At 35.1% G+C, this 19,983-nt stretch overlaps 1 protein-coding gene across 1 annotated transcript in view; it reads right to left on the bottom strand.

Annotated features, from left to right (window-relative positions):
* Positions 1 to 291: 291 nt before the first annotated feature.
* Positions 292 to 19,983, bottom strand: part of CFAP47 (cilia and flagella associated protein 47) — a 562,540-nt gene continuing 542,848 nt past the window's right edge. The window contains exons 57-58 of the mRNA XM_040468820.1: positions 5,594 to 5,762; positions 292 to 1,056 (exon numbers count right to left, since the gene is read on the bottom strand). Coding sequence (XP_040324754.1) covers positions 844 to 1,056; positions 5,594 to 5,762 — 382 coding nt within the window. The 3' untranslated portion in view covers positions 292 to 843. The remainder of the gene's footprint in view (positions 1,057 to 5,593; positions 5,763 to 19,983) is intronic.

The raw sequence follows: 19,983 nt of genomic DNA, 5'->3' as shown, positions 1-19,983 counted from the left end.
TAAACTGTAGCTTTATGGTTTCTGTCCATTGAACCTTGCTGTTAGAGCACAAAAGCAGGCACAGACAATACACAAAGAAATGACTGTGGCTATGTTTCCGTAAAACTTTATTTATAGACAATAAAATTTGAATTTTATGCAGTTTTCTTGTGTTACTTAATATTCTTCTATTAAATTTTTCAACCTTTAAAAATGCAAAAGTCTCTTATTTGTTAGTAGGGGTATAAAAAGAAGTGGCAGACTAGATCTATGGTTTGCAAATTCTTGTCCTAGTATAGTTCTTTTGTTCTACACGTAAGAAAATAGGCCACAAAAAGGGGAAGCGATTTGCTTAAAATCATATGAATGACTAATTCGTGGCAGAGCCAGTCATTTTGTGCCAGTGTCTTAAAGATGGTCCGTATTTGCTGTTTATTATTATATTTTTCTGACTGACAACTACCGAGCAAAATGCTCTCTTTTACTTTGAGAAAATGAATTTTCTCCAGGATCATTTTGAAATATATCTATATTGTTTAAAGACTCACTGTAGAAGCATATGGACTACATATACTTATGTGCATGGATTTCTAAGCTGAAATCATTTTTCTTTTGCTACAAATGTACTCTGTAACTTAAAAGGGAACCAATCCCAATAATTTGCAACCAGTCTATTTTCAAAGATACACATAACAGAAATCAGGTATAACATATTCAGAGAATAGATTTAGTCAGTTTAAAAAGTAGACAAGGCCTATTATAATTGAAACATTACTCCTTAGAAATACTCCAGAAGACGAAAGAACAATCATGAAAATATGTTCAATTCTACTGAAGCTCAAGAAATATTTTGGGAAAAAGTATTTATTTATTCTTCAACATCAAAGGCGCACCCTTGATGGTAGAGGACACCCCTGTCCTTATGAGTTTAGCATTTTCACGGATAAAATTGTGCTGACCAACTGGCCGTCTATCAAACATCTTGTTAGTAGTGTCAACTTTGGCTTTGACATTCATCGGTGGCTTGGTAACTGGAGGTAACCCATTGATGTCATACAACCAGTACATGTCCGGTGTCTGGAAACAAAGAGAGGAGAAATTTCACATGAAATATTCAAGGATTGAGAGAATACCTTCTCTCTTCTCCATGCAAGGTATGGGAAAGGTACAAAACTGAAAGTGTGCCGGTAATAGATAATTAACATGGAAAATAAATTCAGGAAAGCATTTGGTTTTATGAATTAAGAACCACGGGGCACCTGGGTGACCAGCTGGTTAAGCATCCAACTCTTGATTCCGGCTCAGGTCACAATTTCATGGTTTGTAGGATCGAGCCCTGCATCGGGCTCTGTGCTGTCAGTGCAAAGCCTGCTTCGGATTCTCTCTCCCCCTCTCTATGCCCTTCTCCTCCTCCCTCTCAAAATAAATAAACATTAAAAAAAAAAAAAAAAAGAACCACTCACTAAAAGGTCCCTCAGAGATAGAGGTCTGCACCAAGGGTGAACTCAGCATCCATATGATCTAAGGGGAAGCAATCTATTTTCTTTGCATGAAACTGTTGCCCAGCATGAACTACACAACTAATGGAAACCATGCCTTCCAAGATGAACTTATCCATGAGAATTTAACTGTGGCTATAGAACGGACTGGTAAAATATGTCGAGCTTCTGTTTTTTTAGATTATGAAAGTCTATAAATAATACAACCATTTGAAATTACTGAGCATTGTATAAAATCATTAATGACAGTCATAATCTAAATCCAAGTTAGTACCACTTAGGGATTTCTTTAAAGATCCATCGTTTTTGGTTTTTTTTCCTGTATATATGCACAGGACGGCAGAAGTGAATTACAAAGCCTAGCATTTTCTGCATGTTTATATTCATACTTAAATCCCACTGCTCTTGCAGAATTTCCTGATGCTGTGTTTATCTAGGCCTTCTTCCCCACGATAAGATTAGGATCACGTGTGTTCCGAAAACTCATTCAGGATAAATCCAGGCTAAGTGAATATTGCAATAACATGAGTCAGGGTGTAAGGGGTAATGTGATATCCATCGAAGAATGTTAAGTGCAGGATTTTCTTGCACACCTGGAATGCCCCTATTTTAGTCGTTAACTGGCTCTTCCATCCAGTGCTCATAGTAATTGTGTATTCAGAATCAAAGAGGTAAAAGCGGAACCAAAAACTATACTATAACTGTGTTAAATAACATTTTCCTTCACATAAGGATGTTAGATTGGTGTAAAAACACCCCCAACTCTCTAGCCCCATTGATGTAAATAGTCTACAGTGTGTCTTCCATACTATTTTCCAGAGAAATTCTGTAAGATGAAATTCCAGTTGCCCACTATGGTAATTGACTTGATAAAGCACTTTGTTTTTATTCCTTTTCTGTCTCACATCTTGGCTTCCTTGCATCTGTTTCTTTAGATCACATAGCAAATGTGCTACTTGGATTTGAATCCTTATTTTGGATTTTTGCTTAAGAGGAAATACAAACCAAGATATATATTATATACATATAATATATATATATATATTCTATTTCTTACAGTTTTATAACAATGATTTATTCCCATAAAAGCAATGTATTTATATACATATTACTTATGTCTGGTTATGTCTCTAGCTATAACAGGTCCATCTATGTTACTTTTGCACAAACATATGTTTTATCTTGGATAATTTTGGTAGCTTTCACATTTTTGTATAAACTACTTAAGATTTATTATGTCAACCATGGAAAGTTTAGTGGACTACCTATTCTCTTTGAGTGACATTGCTTTTTGTAAACAGTCTGACCAAGTTACTTAAGTCTCTCAAAACTAGTGCTATATGCCTTCTTTAATAGTGGGGAAAAGGCAGTTTTTAATCATTCTAAATATGGTTTAATTGAAAGAGAACTTATGAAGCTTGCTAATTTAGTTGTTGAAGTTTGTGTGGGCTAATATTTAACTAAAGTGTTCTTAAAGATCTTAATTTTTGTTTCTAAGTAAAGCACAATGAAGATCATATGTTTCATATATAAGTATTAATTGATTTAATGTTTAACATCAATAGCTTAAAAGATGATAATACCATATGCAGGGTAATTTTTATTTAGATAATGAAACTTTAAAACTTCTTCACATTTATCATGTGAGACATCATGTGAGACGTCATGTGAGACATCGTGTGAGACATCATTAAGAGCAGGGTTTTGAGTCAGAAAGACAATGTTTGAATCATGATTTCAAAATCATTGATTTGATATCTGCAATAACTTTTATGAATCTCGAGGGCATTATGCTCAGCATAAAAAGCCAATCTCAGAAGGTCACACAGAGTATGATTCCATTCATGTAATGTTCTAGAAATTAGAAAATCAAAGAGATGGAGAAAAGATTAGCAGTTGCTGCGGTAAAGGAGGAGTTATGGTATTGGACGTGACCATAAAGAGCATGACACAGTTTCTACAATGTTACCAATTCTCTCAGTTGTGTTGGAAGAGTTCTGTATGTCAGTTGTGATTGTAGTTATACAGATCTACACATGGGTTCAAATTGTCTAGAAATACACACACACACACACACACACACACACACACACACACACACACACCCCCCACATATACATGGAGGAAGAAGACCTCTAGCTTAGTTAACAATGTTTTGTCAATGTCAATTTCCTTCTTTTGATATATTACTGTAGCTCTATAAAATCTCACCATTGGGAAAAGCTGGGAGAAGTATTCATAGGACTTTATGTACTATTTTTGCAACTTCTTATAAGTTAATACTTTTTTTAAGTTAAAAAATATGAGACGCGTGAGTCAATTGGAAATTTGAACACTAAATGGAGATTTGATATGTTGTGATACTAAGGGATTATTGTTAATTTTCAGATGTGATAAAGGTATCATGGTTATGATTTTGGTCTTTTAGAGATTAATAGGAAATAGTTGAAGATAATATGATGTCTGGGATTTTCTTCAAAATAATATGGAATATGGGGAAGGGGGTGGGAATACACTTGAAGTGACCCTGATTTGATAAGTGTTCACCCTGGATGATGAGTGTATGTGGAGTAATTATTCACTCTCTTCATATTCACATTTGGAATTTTCCAAAATAAAAATAGAGTCAACAAAAGTGATTTCTTCAACACATTTCTTTTTTTTTTTTTTTTAAATTTTTTTTTTCAACGTTTATTTATTTTTGGGACAGAGAGAGGCAGAGCATGAACGGGGGAGGGGCAGAGAGAGAGGGAGACACAGAATCGGAAACAGGCTCCAGGCTCTGAGCCATCAGCCCAGAGCCCGACGCGGGGCTCGAACTCACGGACCGCGAGATTGTGACCTGGCTGAAGTCGGACGCTTAACCGACTGCGCCACCCAGGCGCCCCTCTTCAACACATTTCAATATCAATTTTCCACATAAGCTTTATCAAACTGTACCACTTCAGACTAAATGAAAATTTCATATTTTCATTTGATCCCATATGTCAACTTACTCTCCCACAGAAACCCTTCAATTCTGCTGCCAGTGATTTAATTGTCAAATCAACATAGGGAAAACAGGCACAGCTTATGTTGGGAAGGCCTCCAAAGTAATTCATTTCAAAAATGTCAACTGTGCACTAGGTAAAATAAACATCATTTTCGTTTGTAAACCTGTTTTTAAATATATCATTTAATCCCTTAGAGTAAGAGTATGTCATTATTTCTTAAGAAATAGGTACAATATGATCATTTTAAACCAAGCATCAATACAGCAAAGGGCAATGTGTGGCAAGGCCCCAGAGGCTTTGTATTGTTATTACCTGGGTTGTAAAAACTCCCAGAAAGATGAAAAATATAAACAATTTTCTCAAGAAATATTCAACATTATTCTTTTCTCTATTCATTAAAAGAGCAACAACACATCTTTCTGCCCATTGCACTGCTTAATTAGTGTCTGATTTAGAAGTCTAGTAATCACTTTGGCACCAGTGGTTGTGTCTTGAAACATAACTACACGTCCTTTGTGTCTGTGCTACTGAAAATAGACACTGGCAATAGGTATCTTTTCATAAACAGTTTGAAAGCTGTCTTTAGCCTAGAAGCTATTAGCAAAATACATGTGTGAAATCTTATGGAGAAATTTTGCTTGCTGCATAAATTTTCAAAATTGTGTTTACCTTAACTTTATTAAGATGATCACTTGAGCAGACTTTTATATTAACGGCCCACTTTACATTGTTTTTCTCAATTAAAAATAAATTTTATCTTCTATTTAATTTTCTTCATTTTATTTATTTATTTATTTTGAGAGAGCACAAGAGAGCAGGGGAGCGGCAGAGAAAGAGAGGGAGACAGAGAGAATCCCAAGCAGGCTCCACATTGTCAGCATGGAGCCTGACACAGGGCTCGAACCCACGAACCACAAGATCATGACCTGAGTTGCAATCGAGAGGCAGATGCTTAACCGACTGAGCCATCCAGGCACCCCTAATTTTCTTCATTTTAGACTTTAACATTTTGGCAATACCTTATGGCTTCATCAAAGATTCCAAAATCTCTATCTCAAATCACCTGAAGTTCTTGAATAGGTTATTACAGAAAACAATATGTGAATATACAAATCACTTTACCTGTATTGCTAATGTTGCTTTGTACTTCTTACTGTACATTTGGGGTGTAAAACCCACAATGATGAGAGTTCCTTCAGTGTCAAAAGGAAGAAGTTTTCCAACCTTAGGTTTTACAAAAAACACAGGATCACTGCCAGGTAGGAAGTATGCAGTGAATGGCTCAGGATTTCTAGAACAAAAATACAAATAGTAACCTTTAAGTTTTATCATTACTCTTTGTGAGAACTTGATGGATAGAGTTTATATCCTGTTGCACAGGACTACAGTTAAACATTAATGCTGCCATGCATCTGTGAGCCTGATGCTTGTTACTTTATCATGGTGAGGAGGCATTTTTAAAATTACTGAACAATGTCATTCTTCCCAGGGTGACAAGATGGAATTCTAAAGATTTTTTTAAATTATGTCTTATGTTTTTATTGTACAAAGAATAAAATGCTGTCTCTATAAAAATGTGGAGAAATCAATGTCCCAAATTAAAATGCGATCATTTGTAAATAAATTCATATCTAAAATGCATGGCTAGAACAGCCATCAGGAAGCCTTTGTTTTTATGACTATTCCAATGTGATTGCTCACTTTCCTTTAGCTTTCCACTTGTGAAGTGAGATGAAAGTACTTTGAAGGTTTATTAAAAGATTCTTGAGCCTGAAGAGGAGTTGCTATGATCTGAAGTGAACGGAGAGGCATTTAGGATTCAAGTGACCATTTTCACATTAAGGTTGATTATATCTGAGATGAGGACTGAAAGAGAAGTTGAGAAACTCCTCTGGTAGAATAAAGCAGGGGAGGAGCACGCTGCATGGCAGGCTGTACATGAGGAATTTTGTAACCAAAGTGACAGGGGAGATGCAAGTAGAAGGCAAAGAATGGTTTCCTAGAACAGATCCAACAGTGAATCACAGAAAAGGAGGTGCGAGATTCTGGTCGGGACTCAGTGATCCATCCAGCTAATGTATTGAGTATCGTCGCAGAGGGTTTGAAAAAGTGGACTATGGATATGGATGGCCTGGACTGGAATCCCAGCTCCATCTAAGTGCATAACTTGAAACAACTTACCTTTTTGGACCTCAGTTTTCATACCTGTTCAATGAAGGTAATAACCCCTATAAAGCAATTAGCTCAGTACCTGACATGTGGCAAATGCTCTATATGGATTAATCAATATTAATACAGTCAGTCATTATGATTGTTGTTTTTAAAAATTTGTTTTTACATTTTTTATTTATTTTTGATAGAGGGAGAGACAGAGCACAAGTGGGGGAGGAGCAGAGAGAGAGAGAGGGAGACACAGAATCTGAAGCAGGCTCCAGGCTCTGAGCTGTCAGCACAGAGCCCGACATGGGGCTCGAACTCATAAACCGCAAGATCATGACCTGAGCTGAAGTCGGACACTCAACCGACTGAGCCACCCAGGCGCCCCTATCGTTGTTGTTTTAAAACATCTTACTACCAGTGCTAGGCAATGACGCATGATGCAATAAATAAGATGAATGTATACAACTGAATACTCGGGTTCTGGTGGAACAGAAGACCCAGAACCTCTTTTCTCCCAAGCAACAACAATACAAAGATCAATTCCAATTGTGAGACATTCAGAAACCAGTTGAGAGGCTTCTGTCTTCCAGGGGAGCACAAAATCAGCTGTTTGGAAGTCAGTAGAAAAATCCGTGGCATGCTCTCAGCACAGTCTGCCCTCCTCACCAGTGCAATACCACATGATTAGGAAGAAATTCTCAGTTTCCATTTCTCCCCGGGGAAGGAAACAGAAGGGTGGACCAGATATCCAACAATTGGACTTCTGGTTGGAATGTGAGGACAGCTGCCCAAGAGACTGGCTTCTGTCTTGCTTATCTTGAAGTCCTGATGGGACCTGACACACTGGAGACGCATGGGGGCTTCTAAGAATAAAGTGGGCAGGTGCTCCAGAGGTTCCAGGGTAGAGCAGACAGAAATTGTACAGCTCAAAATCTTCTCCCTAAGTGTGGAAAAAGAAGAGTGGAACATGTGTCCAATTTTCTGGATTTTCAGTGTGCTGCTCAAGGTTCTGGTTTCTATCTTGTCTCAGAAAACTGACAGAACGTGGCAAAATCTAGATGCCTGGAGGCTGCTGAGGGGGAAAATAAAGATCTGGGTGGTGTGCTGCTGCTTCAGAGTGCCCGGAGTATAGAAGACAGAGAGCAAAAGAGCAAGAAGCTAGGAACTCCTGAAAAAAAAAAAAAAAAAAAGGAAACCAGCAAACTCCTTTAATTAGTAATCTTCACACACAAGTTCAGAGAGATATACTCACAAAAAAAAATCTGAGAGGTCCCCAGGATCCCCACTTGGTTTAAGTGGTGAAGATCTTTCCCTGAAAGAAGCTAGTCCATAAAGACCGAGAGAGATAGCTATTTTTCCAAATGTGTGGATACCAACACAAAGTTAGAAAGAACATGAAGAAACAGGAAAAAATTACCCAGTTAAAGGAACAAAAGAGACCTCTAGAAACACACCATAAAGAAATGAAAGTATGGGAATTAGTGACCAATTATTCAAAATAACTGTCATGAAGATGTTCGACACTTTCAGGAAAACCATACATGAACAAAACAAAGAGGCAGAAAATATAAAAAAGGGCAAACAATTTTAGAGCTGAAGACGGCAATAACTGACCTGAAAAATTCACTAGAGGGGTTCAACCATGGATATATATGATCAAGCAGAAGGAATTAGGGAGTTCAAAGACATGTAATTTGAAATTATTCAGTTAGAGGAACAAAAAGAAAAATAAATTAAACAGAGTAAATAAAATCTAAATGACTTATATAACAGCATCAAGTGGACCACTATACATGTAATGAGTCTCAAAAGAAGAGGGAAATGAGGGCAAGAAAACTTACTAAAAGAAATAATGCCAAAAAACTCCCAAATCTGAGGAAGGAAAGAAATATAGACTCATGAAGTCCAACATATTCCAAATGGGATGAAACTAAAGAACTCCACAATGAAACACACAATCAAAATGTCAACAGTTAAAGACAAAAAGATAATTTTGAGAGGAGCAAAGGAAAAAAGGATTCCTCATATACAAGGCCACCCTTGTAAGACCATTAGCAGATTCCTCAGTAGAAACCTTGTAAGACTGAAGTGAGTAGGATGATATATTCAAACTGCTGCAAACAAACTGTCAACCCAAAATACTATATCTAGCAAAACTGTCCTTCAAAAATGAAGAAGATAAAGAATTTCTTGATAAACAAAAGCTGAGGGAGTTAATCACCATTAGACATGTCTTACAAAACATACTAAAGGGAGTCCTTCAAATTAAAATGGAAAGATGTTAAACAGCAACACAAAAGTATTTGAAAGTCAAAGCTCACTGGTAGGGGTAAATACAAAGAAAAATACACAACACTAAATACTGTAATGGGGGTATACAAACCATTTTTTTTATTAAAAAAAATTTTTTTAATGTTTATGTATTTTTGAGACAGAGAGAGACAGAGCATGAACGGGGGAGGTTCAGAGAGAGGGGGAGACACAGAATCCGAAGAAGGCTCCAGGCTCTGAGCTGTCAGCACAGAGCCTGACGCGGGGCTCGAACTCACGGACTGTGAGATCGTGATCTGAGCTGAAGTCGGACGCTTAACCAACTGAGCCACCCAGGCGCCCCTACGAACCATTTTTTAATTGTGGCATAGAAGTTAAAAGACAAAAGTACAAAAAATAAAAATTATAAAATGTATTAATCGTACACAATATAAAATGTGTAATCTGTACATCACTAACAAAGTATAGAGATTTTGTATTCAGTTAAAGTGGTTATTAGCTTAAAAGAGATTTTTTTTAACCTGTAAGTTGTTTTATGTAATCTTCACTGTAATCACAAACACCTATGGAAGTTGAGAAGGGAAAGAAGTGTGTCACTAAAAAAAACCCATCAAAACTACACAAGGGAAGACAGCAACAAAGGAAAAGATGGACAAAAGAACATAGAGAAAACAACAAAATGACAACAGTAAGTCCTTCCCTACCAATAATTATTTTAAATACCCTACCAATAATTATTTTAAATATAAAACAGACACCCCAGTCACAAGACACAGAGCTAATTGAATAAAAAACAAGATCCAAGTATACGCTGTCTACAAAAGACTAACTTTAGATTTAAAGATACACATAAGCTGAAAGTTAAAGGAAGGAAAGAGATACTCCATGCAAATGGTAAACAAAAGAGAGTGTGGATAGCCTTACTTATATTAGGCAAAATAGACTTAATAAAACTCTGTAACCAGAGACAAGGACATTATATAATGACAAGATCAATTCATAAGAATGATATAATAATTATACATGTATATATATATATATGCCCAACAGCAGAGCACTTAAATGTATGTACAAAAGATTGACAGAATTAAGGGAGAAATAGACAAATAGAATAATAGAAATAACATCATATTCAACACTGAAAAGCCAAAGCTTTTCCTCTAAGACCACTATCTCTGTTAGCAGATGACATAATCATATATGTAGAATGATTACACAAAAAATCTCTTAGGACTAATAAATGAAGTCAGTAAAGTTGTAGGATATAAAATCAATATGTAAAAATCGGTTGCATTTTTATACAATAGCATTGAACTATTTGAAAAAAAATGGAGACTTCAATACCCCATTTACAATAATGGATGGGAAACTCAGAAGATCAATAAGAAAAAAGAAGACTGGAACAACACTACAGACCAAATGGTCTGACAGATATATACAGAACATTCCATCCAACAGCCACAGCATTTACATTCTACTCAGGTGCACATAGAACAATCTCCAGGGCAGATCACAGGTTAAGTCACAAATCAAGCCTGAATAAACTTAAGAAGACTGAAATTATACCAGCTATCTTTTCCCACCACAATGGAATAAAACTAGCTATCAAGAGCAGAAGGAAAACTGGGAAATAAACAAATGTGTGGAAATTAAACAACGAACTCTTGAACAACCAAGGAGTCAAAGAAGAAATCAAAGACATATTAGAAAATATCTTGAGACAAATGAAAATGAAAATACAACATACCAAAGCCTATATAATGCAGCAAAAGTAGTACTTAGAGGGAAGTTTGTGGTGAAAAAAACCCTACATTAAAAAAGAACAAAGATCTCAAGTAAACAACTTAATTCTACACCTCAAGGTGGTAGAAAAAAAAGAACTCAACCCAAAGTAAGCAGAAAGAAGGAAATAATAAAGATGAGAGCAGAAATAAAACAAAGAAAGAATTAAGAAAATCAACCAAGAGTCAAACTAAGAGTAGGTTTTTTGAAAAGATCAACAAAATTGACATTGAGCTAGACTAAGAGTGAAGACTCAAATAAGTAAAATCATAAATGAAAAAGGAGATGTTACAACTGATGCTCCAGAAATAAAAAGAATCATAAGAGACTGTATGAACAATTATATGCCCAAAAAATTGTATAACTGAGAAGAAGGGAATAAATTCCTAGAAAAATGCAATCTACCAAGACTGAATCATGAAGAAATAAAAAATCTGAACAGATCTATCAATACTAAGGAGACTGAATCAGTAATCAAAATCCTCCCAACAAAGAAAAGCCCAGGACCAGATGGTGACTTCTACCAAATATTTGAAGAAGAATTAACACCAATCTATCTCAAACTCCTCCAAGCTAGTGCAGAGCAGTGAATACTTCCAAACTTAATTTATTTATAGCAATATTATCCTGATATCAACGCCAGAAAAAGACACAAGAAAAGAAAACTACAGGCCAACATCCCTGATGAATATAGATGCAAAAATCCTCAACAAATACCACCAAATGGAATTCAACTGCACATTAATAGGATCATATACCATGTCCAAATAGGATTTATCCATAGGATATAAGGAAGGTCCAACATAAGAAAGTCAGTATGATAAACCACTTTCACAGAATGAAGGATAAAAAATACATAATAATCTCAATCTATGCAGAAAAAGCATTTGACAAAATTCAACACCTTTCTATGATAAAAACACTCAACAATCTAGGAATAGAAGGAAATTACTTCAACATAATAAAGGTCACATATGAAAAGCCCACAGCTAACATCATACTCAACACTGAAAAGCCAAAGCTGTTCCTCTAAGACCACTATCTCTGTTAGCAGATGACATAATCGTATATGGAGAATGATTACACAAAACATCTGTTAGGACTCTGTTAGGATTCTGTTAGAATTCAGCAAAGTTTCAAGATATAAAATCAACATGTAAAAATCAGTTGCATTTTTATACAATAGCAAGAAACTACTTGAAAAAAAATTGAAAAACCATCCCATTTAAAAGAGCATGAAAAAGAATAAAATATTAGAAATAGATTTAACCAAGGAGGTTAGAGATCTGTACACTGCTATAAGATAATGTTGAAAGAGCTTGAAGAAGAAACAAATAAATGGAAAGATGTCCCTATGTTCATTGACAGGAACAATTTAATGTTGCTAAAATGTCCATACTACCCAAAGCAATCTAAGTAATCTACAGAATCAATGCAATTCCCACCAAAATCCCAATGTCATCTTTTAAAGAAATAGGAAAAAAATTGTAAAATCCACATTTAGTGTCAAAGGATCCTGAATGGAAAAAAAAAAAAAAAGTCTTTTCAATAAATGTGGCTGGAAAAACTGGATAACCACATGCAGAAGAATGAAATTGGATTCCTATCTTACACTGCACACAAAAATCAACTCAAAATGGATGAAAGACATAAATATAAGACCTAAATCCCATAAAAACAAACTGTGAAAAAAAAAGAAGAAAACAGTGGGAAAAAGCGTCTTGTCTTGGAAATGATTGTTTAGATACGACATCAAAAGCACTGGCAACAAAAGCAAAAATAAAGAAGTGGGACTATATCAAAAGAAAAAAATTCTGCACAGCAAAGGGAAAAATCAACAAAATGAAAAGGCAACCTATGGAATTGGAGAAAATATTTGTAAATCATGTATCTGATTGGGGGCTAATATCCAAAATATATAAGAAACGGGGGCGCCTGGTTAGCTCAGTCGTTAAATGTCCGACTTCAGCTCAGGTCATGATCTCATGGTTCATGAGTTTGAGCCCCATGTTGGGCTCTGTGTCGACAGCCCACATGCTGGAGACTGCTTCAGATTCTGTGTCTCCCTCTCTCACTGTCCCTTTCCCACTTATGCTCTCTCTCTCTCTCTGCCTCTCAAAGATAAAAATAAACAGTAAAAAACCACAAAATATATAAGGAACTAATGCAAGTCAAGAGCAAAAAACAAACAAACAAACAAACAAACAAACAAACCCTCAAATAACCTTGTTAAAAATGGGCACAGGACCTAAATAGATATTTTTGCAAAGAAGACATACATATGGCCAACAAATATATGAAAAGAATGCTCAGCATCACTAATCATCAGGGAAATGCAAATCAAAATCACAATGAGATATCACCTCACCCCTGTTGAAATGGATATTATCAAGAAGTAAAAAAATAAGTGGCATGCATATAAAAGGAACACTTGTATGCTGTTGGTGGGATTTAAAAATGGTACAGCCATTATGGAAAATAATATGAAGTTTCCTCAAAAAGTGAAATTGAATTACCATATGATCCAGCAATCCCACTTCTGGTTATACATCTAAAGGAAATGAAATCAATATCTTAAAGAGATTTCTGCATTCCCATGTTTATTGCAGCATTAGTCATAGTAGCCAAGATATAGAAATAACCTAAGTGTCCAGCAACAGATGAGTGGATAAAGAAAATGTGGTTTATATATAAAGTGGAATATTATTAAACCATAAAGAAAACAGTTAAACATTGTCATTGCAACAACATAGATGAACTTGAAGGACGTTATGCTACGTAAAATAGACCAGATGCAGAAAAACAAATTCTACATGATCTCACATATAAGTAGAAGCTAAAAAAGGTAGAACTCATATAAGCAGAGTACAACAGTGATTGCCCAGGGGCTGGGGATTGGAAGAAATGGGAGGATTTTGGTCAAAGGGTACAAACTTTCAGACTAGGATAAATAAATTCTGGAGATCTAATGTACAGCATGGAGACTATAGTTAATAATGTATTGTATACTCAAAATTTACTAAGACAGTGAATCATTAGTGTTCTTGCCACACACAAAAAAGGTACCTATGTGAGGTGGATAGGTTAATTACTGTGATTTGGAGAATCATTTCACAATGCATATGTATATCAAATTGTTGAGTTGTACACCTTAAATATATACGATGTTTATTTGTGAATCATACCTAAGTAAAGTTGGAAAAAATTGAAAAAAAAATTAAAAATAACAACCTTAACAGTAAAGAATAAACTTCTGACAGAAGAATTGCAAATCCCAGTTATGACAGATACTTATAGAAACTAACCCTTCAAGTATGCGGCATTTCTTAAATTATACTGTTCAGGAGGGTGCCTATTTTGCTTACATCTGCCAAAGTTATTGCTGGCTATAAACCTCTAAAGGAACAGAAATATTGATCAGTGTCCCCAGGGCTACTGATACTGAAAATATAGCTCGGAGGTTTGACATGTTCTCTAGCCTACCACAACTCAGAACGGTCTGAACGTGAGGTTGGTAGGATACCAAGCTGAGATAGGATGTGAAGAAGGGTTTCTCTGTTGAGGTGTCAATTGGAGGAGAGGAGACAGGAGCTGAGGCATCTTATCTAAATGGACACTCTGCCTACTACACATTACCAAAGCTGGTAATTCGCTTTGTTCTTTGCAGTGATTGTGTAAAGATGTGTGTTTGTGCGTGTGTGTGTGTTTAGGTAAAGTGGATACAGTGATACTTATTTAGTAGTATCTTAAAAATTAAATACTTCTATACATGCTAAACATTTAGTTGGAATGAAACACATATTTACTATTTTGTTTACTGTGTTGTTCTTATGTAGAGCAGCAGAGGAATAAGAAAAATGGGGTGATAATGAATATTAACTTAAGTGGACTCATATTGTCCTGTATTTAACACAGCTGTGATCTTTACTGAAAACCCATTATTTTCAGGGTTTTTTTTTAAATAACAATATCACTAAGAACAATAGATCAGCTGTTTTGAAGCTCCGAATTCTCCTATGTGTTTCTCTGAACTCTTCAGAACATTTTGCATCTCTAAATCATCATACCCACAATTATCCCTCAACAAACTATGGTCTTTTTAATTTTTTTAATGTTTATTTATTTTTGAGACAGAGATAGAGGGAGAGAGAGAGTACGGGGGAGGGGCAGAGAGAGGGGGAGATGCAGAATCCGAAGCAGGCTCCAGGCTCTGACTTGTTAGCACAGAACTAGATGCAGGGCTCGAACCCAGGAACTGTGAGATCATGACCTGAGCTGAAGTCAGACACTCCACCGAATGAGCCACCCAGGTGCCCCAAACTATGGTCCTTTTAAATAATGAAAATATAAAATGAACTGTATTTCTTAAAATAGCCTTTCTTGGCTCCTTCTCGTTCCTCCTTGCCTGGAGATTCTATGTTGTAGGGATTAATGTAAGAGACAGAATAGCTACCACTTCATGGCTTGCCATACAGTATTTTCTGCTCTTTTCCCTTCCCTGTATGCTCAGAAAACAAGAAAAATGGGTAGCCATTAGGGCACAGAGTCATTTACCTTCAGAACTTACTTCACTCTTGATAACTGAAAAACAAACAAACAAACAAAAAACAAAAAAAACACCCAAAAAGAACAAAAACCAGGAGATGCTGAGTTGGTTTGTAGGGAAGCTTGTCAAATGCTGAATATGGTTAGGTCAATCTGTCTTCCTGACCCATCTTGTTTCTTTTTCACACGTTCCCCCACTAATTTCATAGATCTTCTGAATGACTTGAGATTTCTAACACCTAACCAGGTATAGCCTCCTCAGAGATGGGAAGTAAACTGGATATAGTCAGTAGCTTATCTACATCAATGAGTCACCTAATATAAATGTAAAGACAGACTTGGTACAGCATAGTTTTCAAATGCCCTAGAAAATTGATCCATGAAGAGAAAATAAATTCACCCCCTTCTGCTGCTTGGTATGTTGCCCACCATGATCTGAGCCTTGTCACTCAAGAAGAATTCCAGCTGGTGATGATATCTAGGAGGAACCTGGGGAGAGTTTATTGACTTAGAAGACGCTTAAAATACTCAAGGAAGTAGATTCCACCATAGCATACTGACACATTCTTTTAACACTTCTGCCATTGAAATGTGAGGCCTATGTTCTGTTCCCTTTCATAAATCCAAGCCAGCATAGTGACTCTCTTGTAACTAACAGGATGTAGCTGAAGTGATGTTGCATAACTTCTAGGTCAATGTCAGAAAATGCCATGTGGTTCTTTTGGAATGCATACTGTGAGGAAGAAGTCACCATGTACAAAATCCAACTACTTGAGACACACGTTATATAGACACTACATGTAGGCACTATTTGCCAACGAGAGCTGCACTGTTGGCCAACAACTAGCATTCACAGCCAACTGTCAGTGTTAACCATTTTGATCGGCTAGCTCAATCATGCCTTCAGATGACTGTAGACATGATCAATATGTGATTGCACCTTCATGAGAGAGCTTCAATCATTAAAATGTACCAAAAATGTATCCCAAATCTGCACACTAAATGTGTTTAATGAGGATAATTCTATTTTCTGTTGAATCTTTAAAAAAATCCTCCTGTGTCAATAATATAAGGGTTGCATTATTACATCTTCAGAGTGGCAACTGAATAAAGTTAAAATTTATACTTGAGAAAATATTCTGTTGGCATTTTGGATATTTCAGTAACTTCAATTCATTTACTCAATATAAGAGGGCTGTCAGAGTTCAGCACATAAGAATCAAATTTTATTTCATATTTTGAGTGCATTTGACATATGTGATGATATATCCTAAAATTTCTGAGAAATGCAATCATCCACTAGGAAAATGTTTATTGAAATCTATAAAAATACAGGTATATTTAAGATTTCTGTTGAGACTCTCTTGGCACTTAATGCTTCTGGAAATACATTATAATAAAAGATATTAGCTGCTTCTAATTTTATTTTTATTTTCAAGAATTTTTTAGCTGCTTCTAATCTTACATAAAACACTTGAAAGAATATCTGTAATATTAATTAAAACTGAACGTAGAAAAGAATTGTAAAGAAGAATGATTGTTTCCCTTTTGCTACTTCTACACAAATACATTGCCGTAATTGCCTTATTCTCTGACTTAAAAAATATACAAGGGCATAAAAAAACTGTATTGTTTTAGAAACTGAATCATATGCCACACAGTTTCTGTTGTAGCATTAAAAAAACAACCCTCAAGATATTAAAAAAATCAAGATGCCCAGTGAAAACACAAAAGTAAATTCAATGGCAGTTCGAAGAAATTGATTTTGTAACTGTCTTACTTTTTTCCAAACACCAACTTAAAGTATGAAAGTATGTTCCAAATCAGTTGGGATTGAATTGAGAAAAAAGTTAATGTAAAGAAATCAAGAAAGTGAGAACTGAGCTCCTAATTTATTACTTTGAGAAGGCTGAGTAAGACATAGATGCAATCTTGACCTTGTATCATAAAAAATATCAGGTTCAGCATATCTGTAAAATATTTTTACAGATATGGTCAGAGCCTATATACAAATTAGGATATTTTCCAAGACATTGGGGGAAACGAATCATATTGGTATCTGAATTAAAATGGATATTCAGTAGGATGTAACATGCATAGTCTTTCCTCCTTCTGATAGTAAACATGGGCCTTGGTTGATGTCTCTCTTCCACTAACTATGCAAATGCAAGGGGTTTCCAATTAGATCTGGAGAGAAAATAGACCAATGAGAGTAATTTTTCAATTTAGGCGAAATAATCATGATGCTATTCTTCCAGAAAACTCATACATTTTATATCTTTATTGAGTGTTTTCCTTTGAAAGTATACCCCAAATTTTCAGACTTTTAAAACTGTAATCTCTTATAACTGATTATTGAATTATATAATTTTAGCTGTCAAAAGCAATTCCAAATAAGGCAATGAAGGATGGAATTTGTGTTATTTTGAATTCAAATGCTTTCGTTTCTACGTTTTCATTAAGTTAAATACAGGATAATATTACACAGTGATTAATTAATATTAACAAGGATAGAATACAATGGCTCAGATAGTCTGAACTCTATGAATTATTTATTTCCCACAACTGGGAAAGAATAAAGATCATTTTACTCATTAAAGGCCCATACAGGTTATGAAATCAGTTCACTTTCTCATATTTTAGGGAGCAATTCTTGCTTCTCTTTAGTTAATTTTCACCTGTAAGGGAAACATGTTGTAGATCATCTAAAACAGACCTGTAATAATGAAGACTGTGGGCAAAGCCCAAGTGTTGTGCAGGCCAGATGTACATATAAAACAGGATGAAGGAAAATGGATTTCCTGCTCAAGAGGCAATTTTCTCAGAGAAAACAATTATGATATTAAAATTTCTTGCCTGCCAATAAACAGAAAGTCATTTTTGCACTCCTGATTGCAAAGGTGATAGTTTAAAACTGACCAAAATGAGAAAGTTATACAGGCCAATCAGTAAAGAATATTTATTAAGTTATTAGAAGAGCAGAGCTCTAATCATGCCCATAACTGTGTTTATTTGTAGCTGATTGAGCCATTAAAAATTTTCTTGATTACAGTAAACAATTTACTTTGCAAAGACACCAAATATATGGATGTCATGGTTTTATGCAGTAAATAGGGATACAAATAGACACTTTTTAACAAACCATGACTAAACTTTAAAAAATGTTTTTAAAAGTTTTACAAGATTTTTCAATAGAAACCACAAATAATTATGTATGCTAGTATTTACCAGAAACCTAAGAAATGCATCAAGCATTTGTTTTGTTCCTAAGTACATTTTGAGGCAAATTTATATTAAATAATCACTGTTACTTATTGTCATGGAAACCAAAATACTTGGGGATTTTCATTCTTTCAAAGCATACTTGTTAAGCATCTCTTATTAATCATCTAATAATTGTCTGGCACTGACCAAGATAGTCCTAGTCCCTCTCTTCATTGAACTCAAGCTAATGGAGACAGTAGACATTAAATGACAAGACTCATAAGCAAACTTCTGAAAACTAAAATCAAAGAAAACATCTTGAAAGAGACTAGAGAAAATGCAATGTTACCTACAGGGGAACAATAATTTAATGACAGCACATTTCTCCTCAGAAACCATGCAAGCCAGAAGGAAGTGGCACAATATTTTTCAACTAATGAGAGAAAAGAACTCTGAACCATGAATTCTATATCAAACAAAAATATTCTTCAATAATGAAGGGAGAGTAAAGACAGGATCAGATTGAGAAAAGCTAAGTGAATGTGTCACTAGCAGAGCTAACCTTATAGAATAGTTAAAGGAAGTTCTTTTAACAAAAATAAATGAAAATAGAAGGAGGCTGGTTCTTCAGGAGGAAAGAAAAACAATGGAGTGAGGAAAAATAGGGGTAAGTACAATGGACTATCCTTCTCATGAGTTTTTACAATTATATTTTACAAGTGAAGCAAAAATTATAGCATCATCAGGCATGATGCTCAATATATATAATGACAATATTTAAGACATTTACATTTAAAAAGTGAGGAGGGTGAAGGAAGCAAATGAAAATGAAGTTTACATACTTACCTCAAGGTAGAAAAATGTCTATAGCAGTAGACTGAATTGTTGCATATGAATATGGTAATACTGACATCAACTACTAAAAACAAACTATGCAATGACACATATATTTAAAAAACTATAGGTAAATAACAACGGATTCTAAAAACAGTTCAGATTACCAATAGAAAGGCAAGAAAAGGGAAGTAGAGGAAAGGAAGTGAACAAACAGAATGAATAATAAAATGGCAGAAATAAATTTAAGATATTAATAATTACTTTAGACATTAGTAATGCAAATTCACACCAATGGAAGATAAGAGATTAGCAAAGCGAATCAAAAATAGATGATCAGGGGCACCTGGGTGGCTCAGTCGGTTAAGTATCCCACTCTTGGTTTTGGCTCAGGTCATGATCTCACAGTTTTGTGAGTTTGAGCCTCACGTGGAGCTCTGCACTCACAGTGTGGAGCCTGTTTGGGATTCTTTCTCTCCCTCTCTCTCAAAATAAATAAACTTAAAAAAACACTGATTTAAAAAAACAGATGATCAAACTAGATGCTGCCTATAAGAAATTTACTTCAAATTAATGACATAGGTAGATTAAAAGTAAAAGGATGAGAAACATTATACCATGGAAACATTTATTTCTTAAAAAGCAGAAGTAAAGCAGTAGTAATATCTATATTAATATCAGGTAAAATAGTAATATCTGTATTAGTATCAGATAAA

Source organism: Herpailurus yagouaroundi, unplaced genomic scaffold, assembly GCF_014898765.1.
Source record: "Herpailurus yagouaroundi ecotype Mexico unplaced genomic scaffold, PumYag 67793, whole genome shotgun sequence".
NCBI classification, from domain to species: domain Eukaryota; kingdom Metazoa; phylum Chordata; class Mammalia; order Carnivora; family Felidae; genus Herpailurus; species Herpailurus yagouaroundi.
The sequence above is the reverse complement of the archived record's forward strand: the minus strand, read 5'-3'. Positions and strand labels throughout refer to the sequence as shown.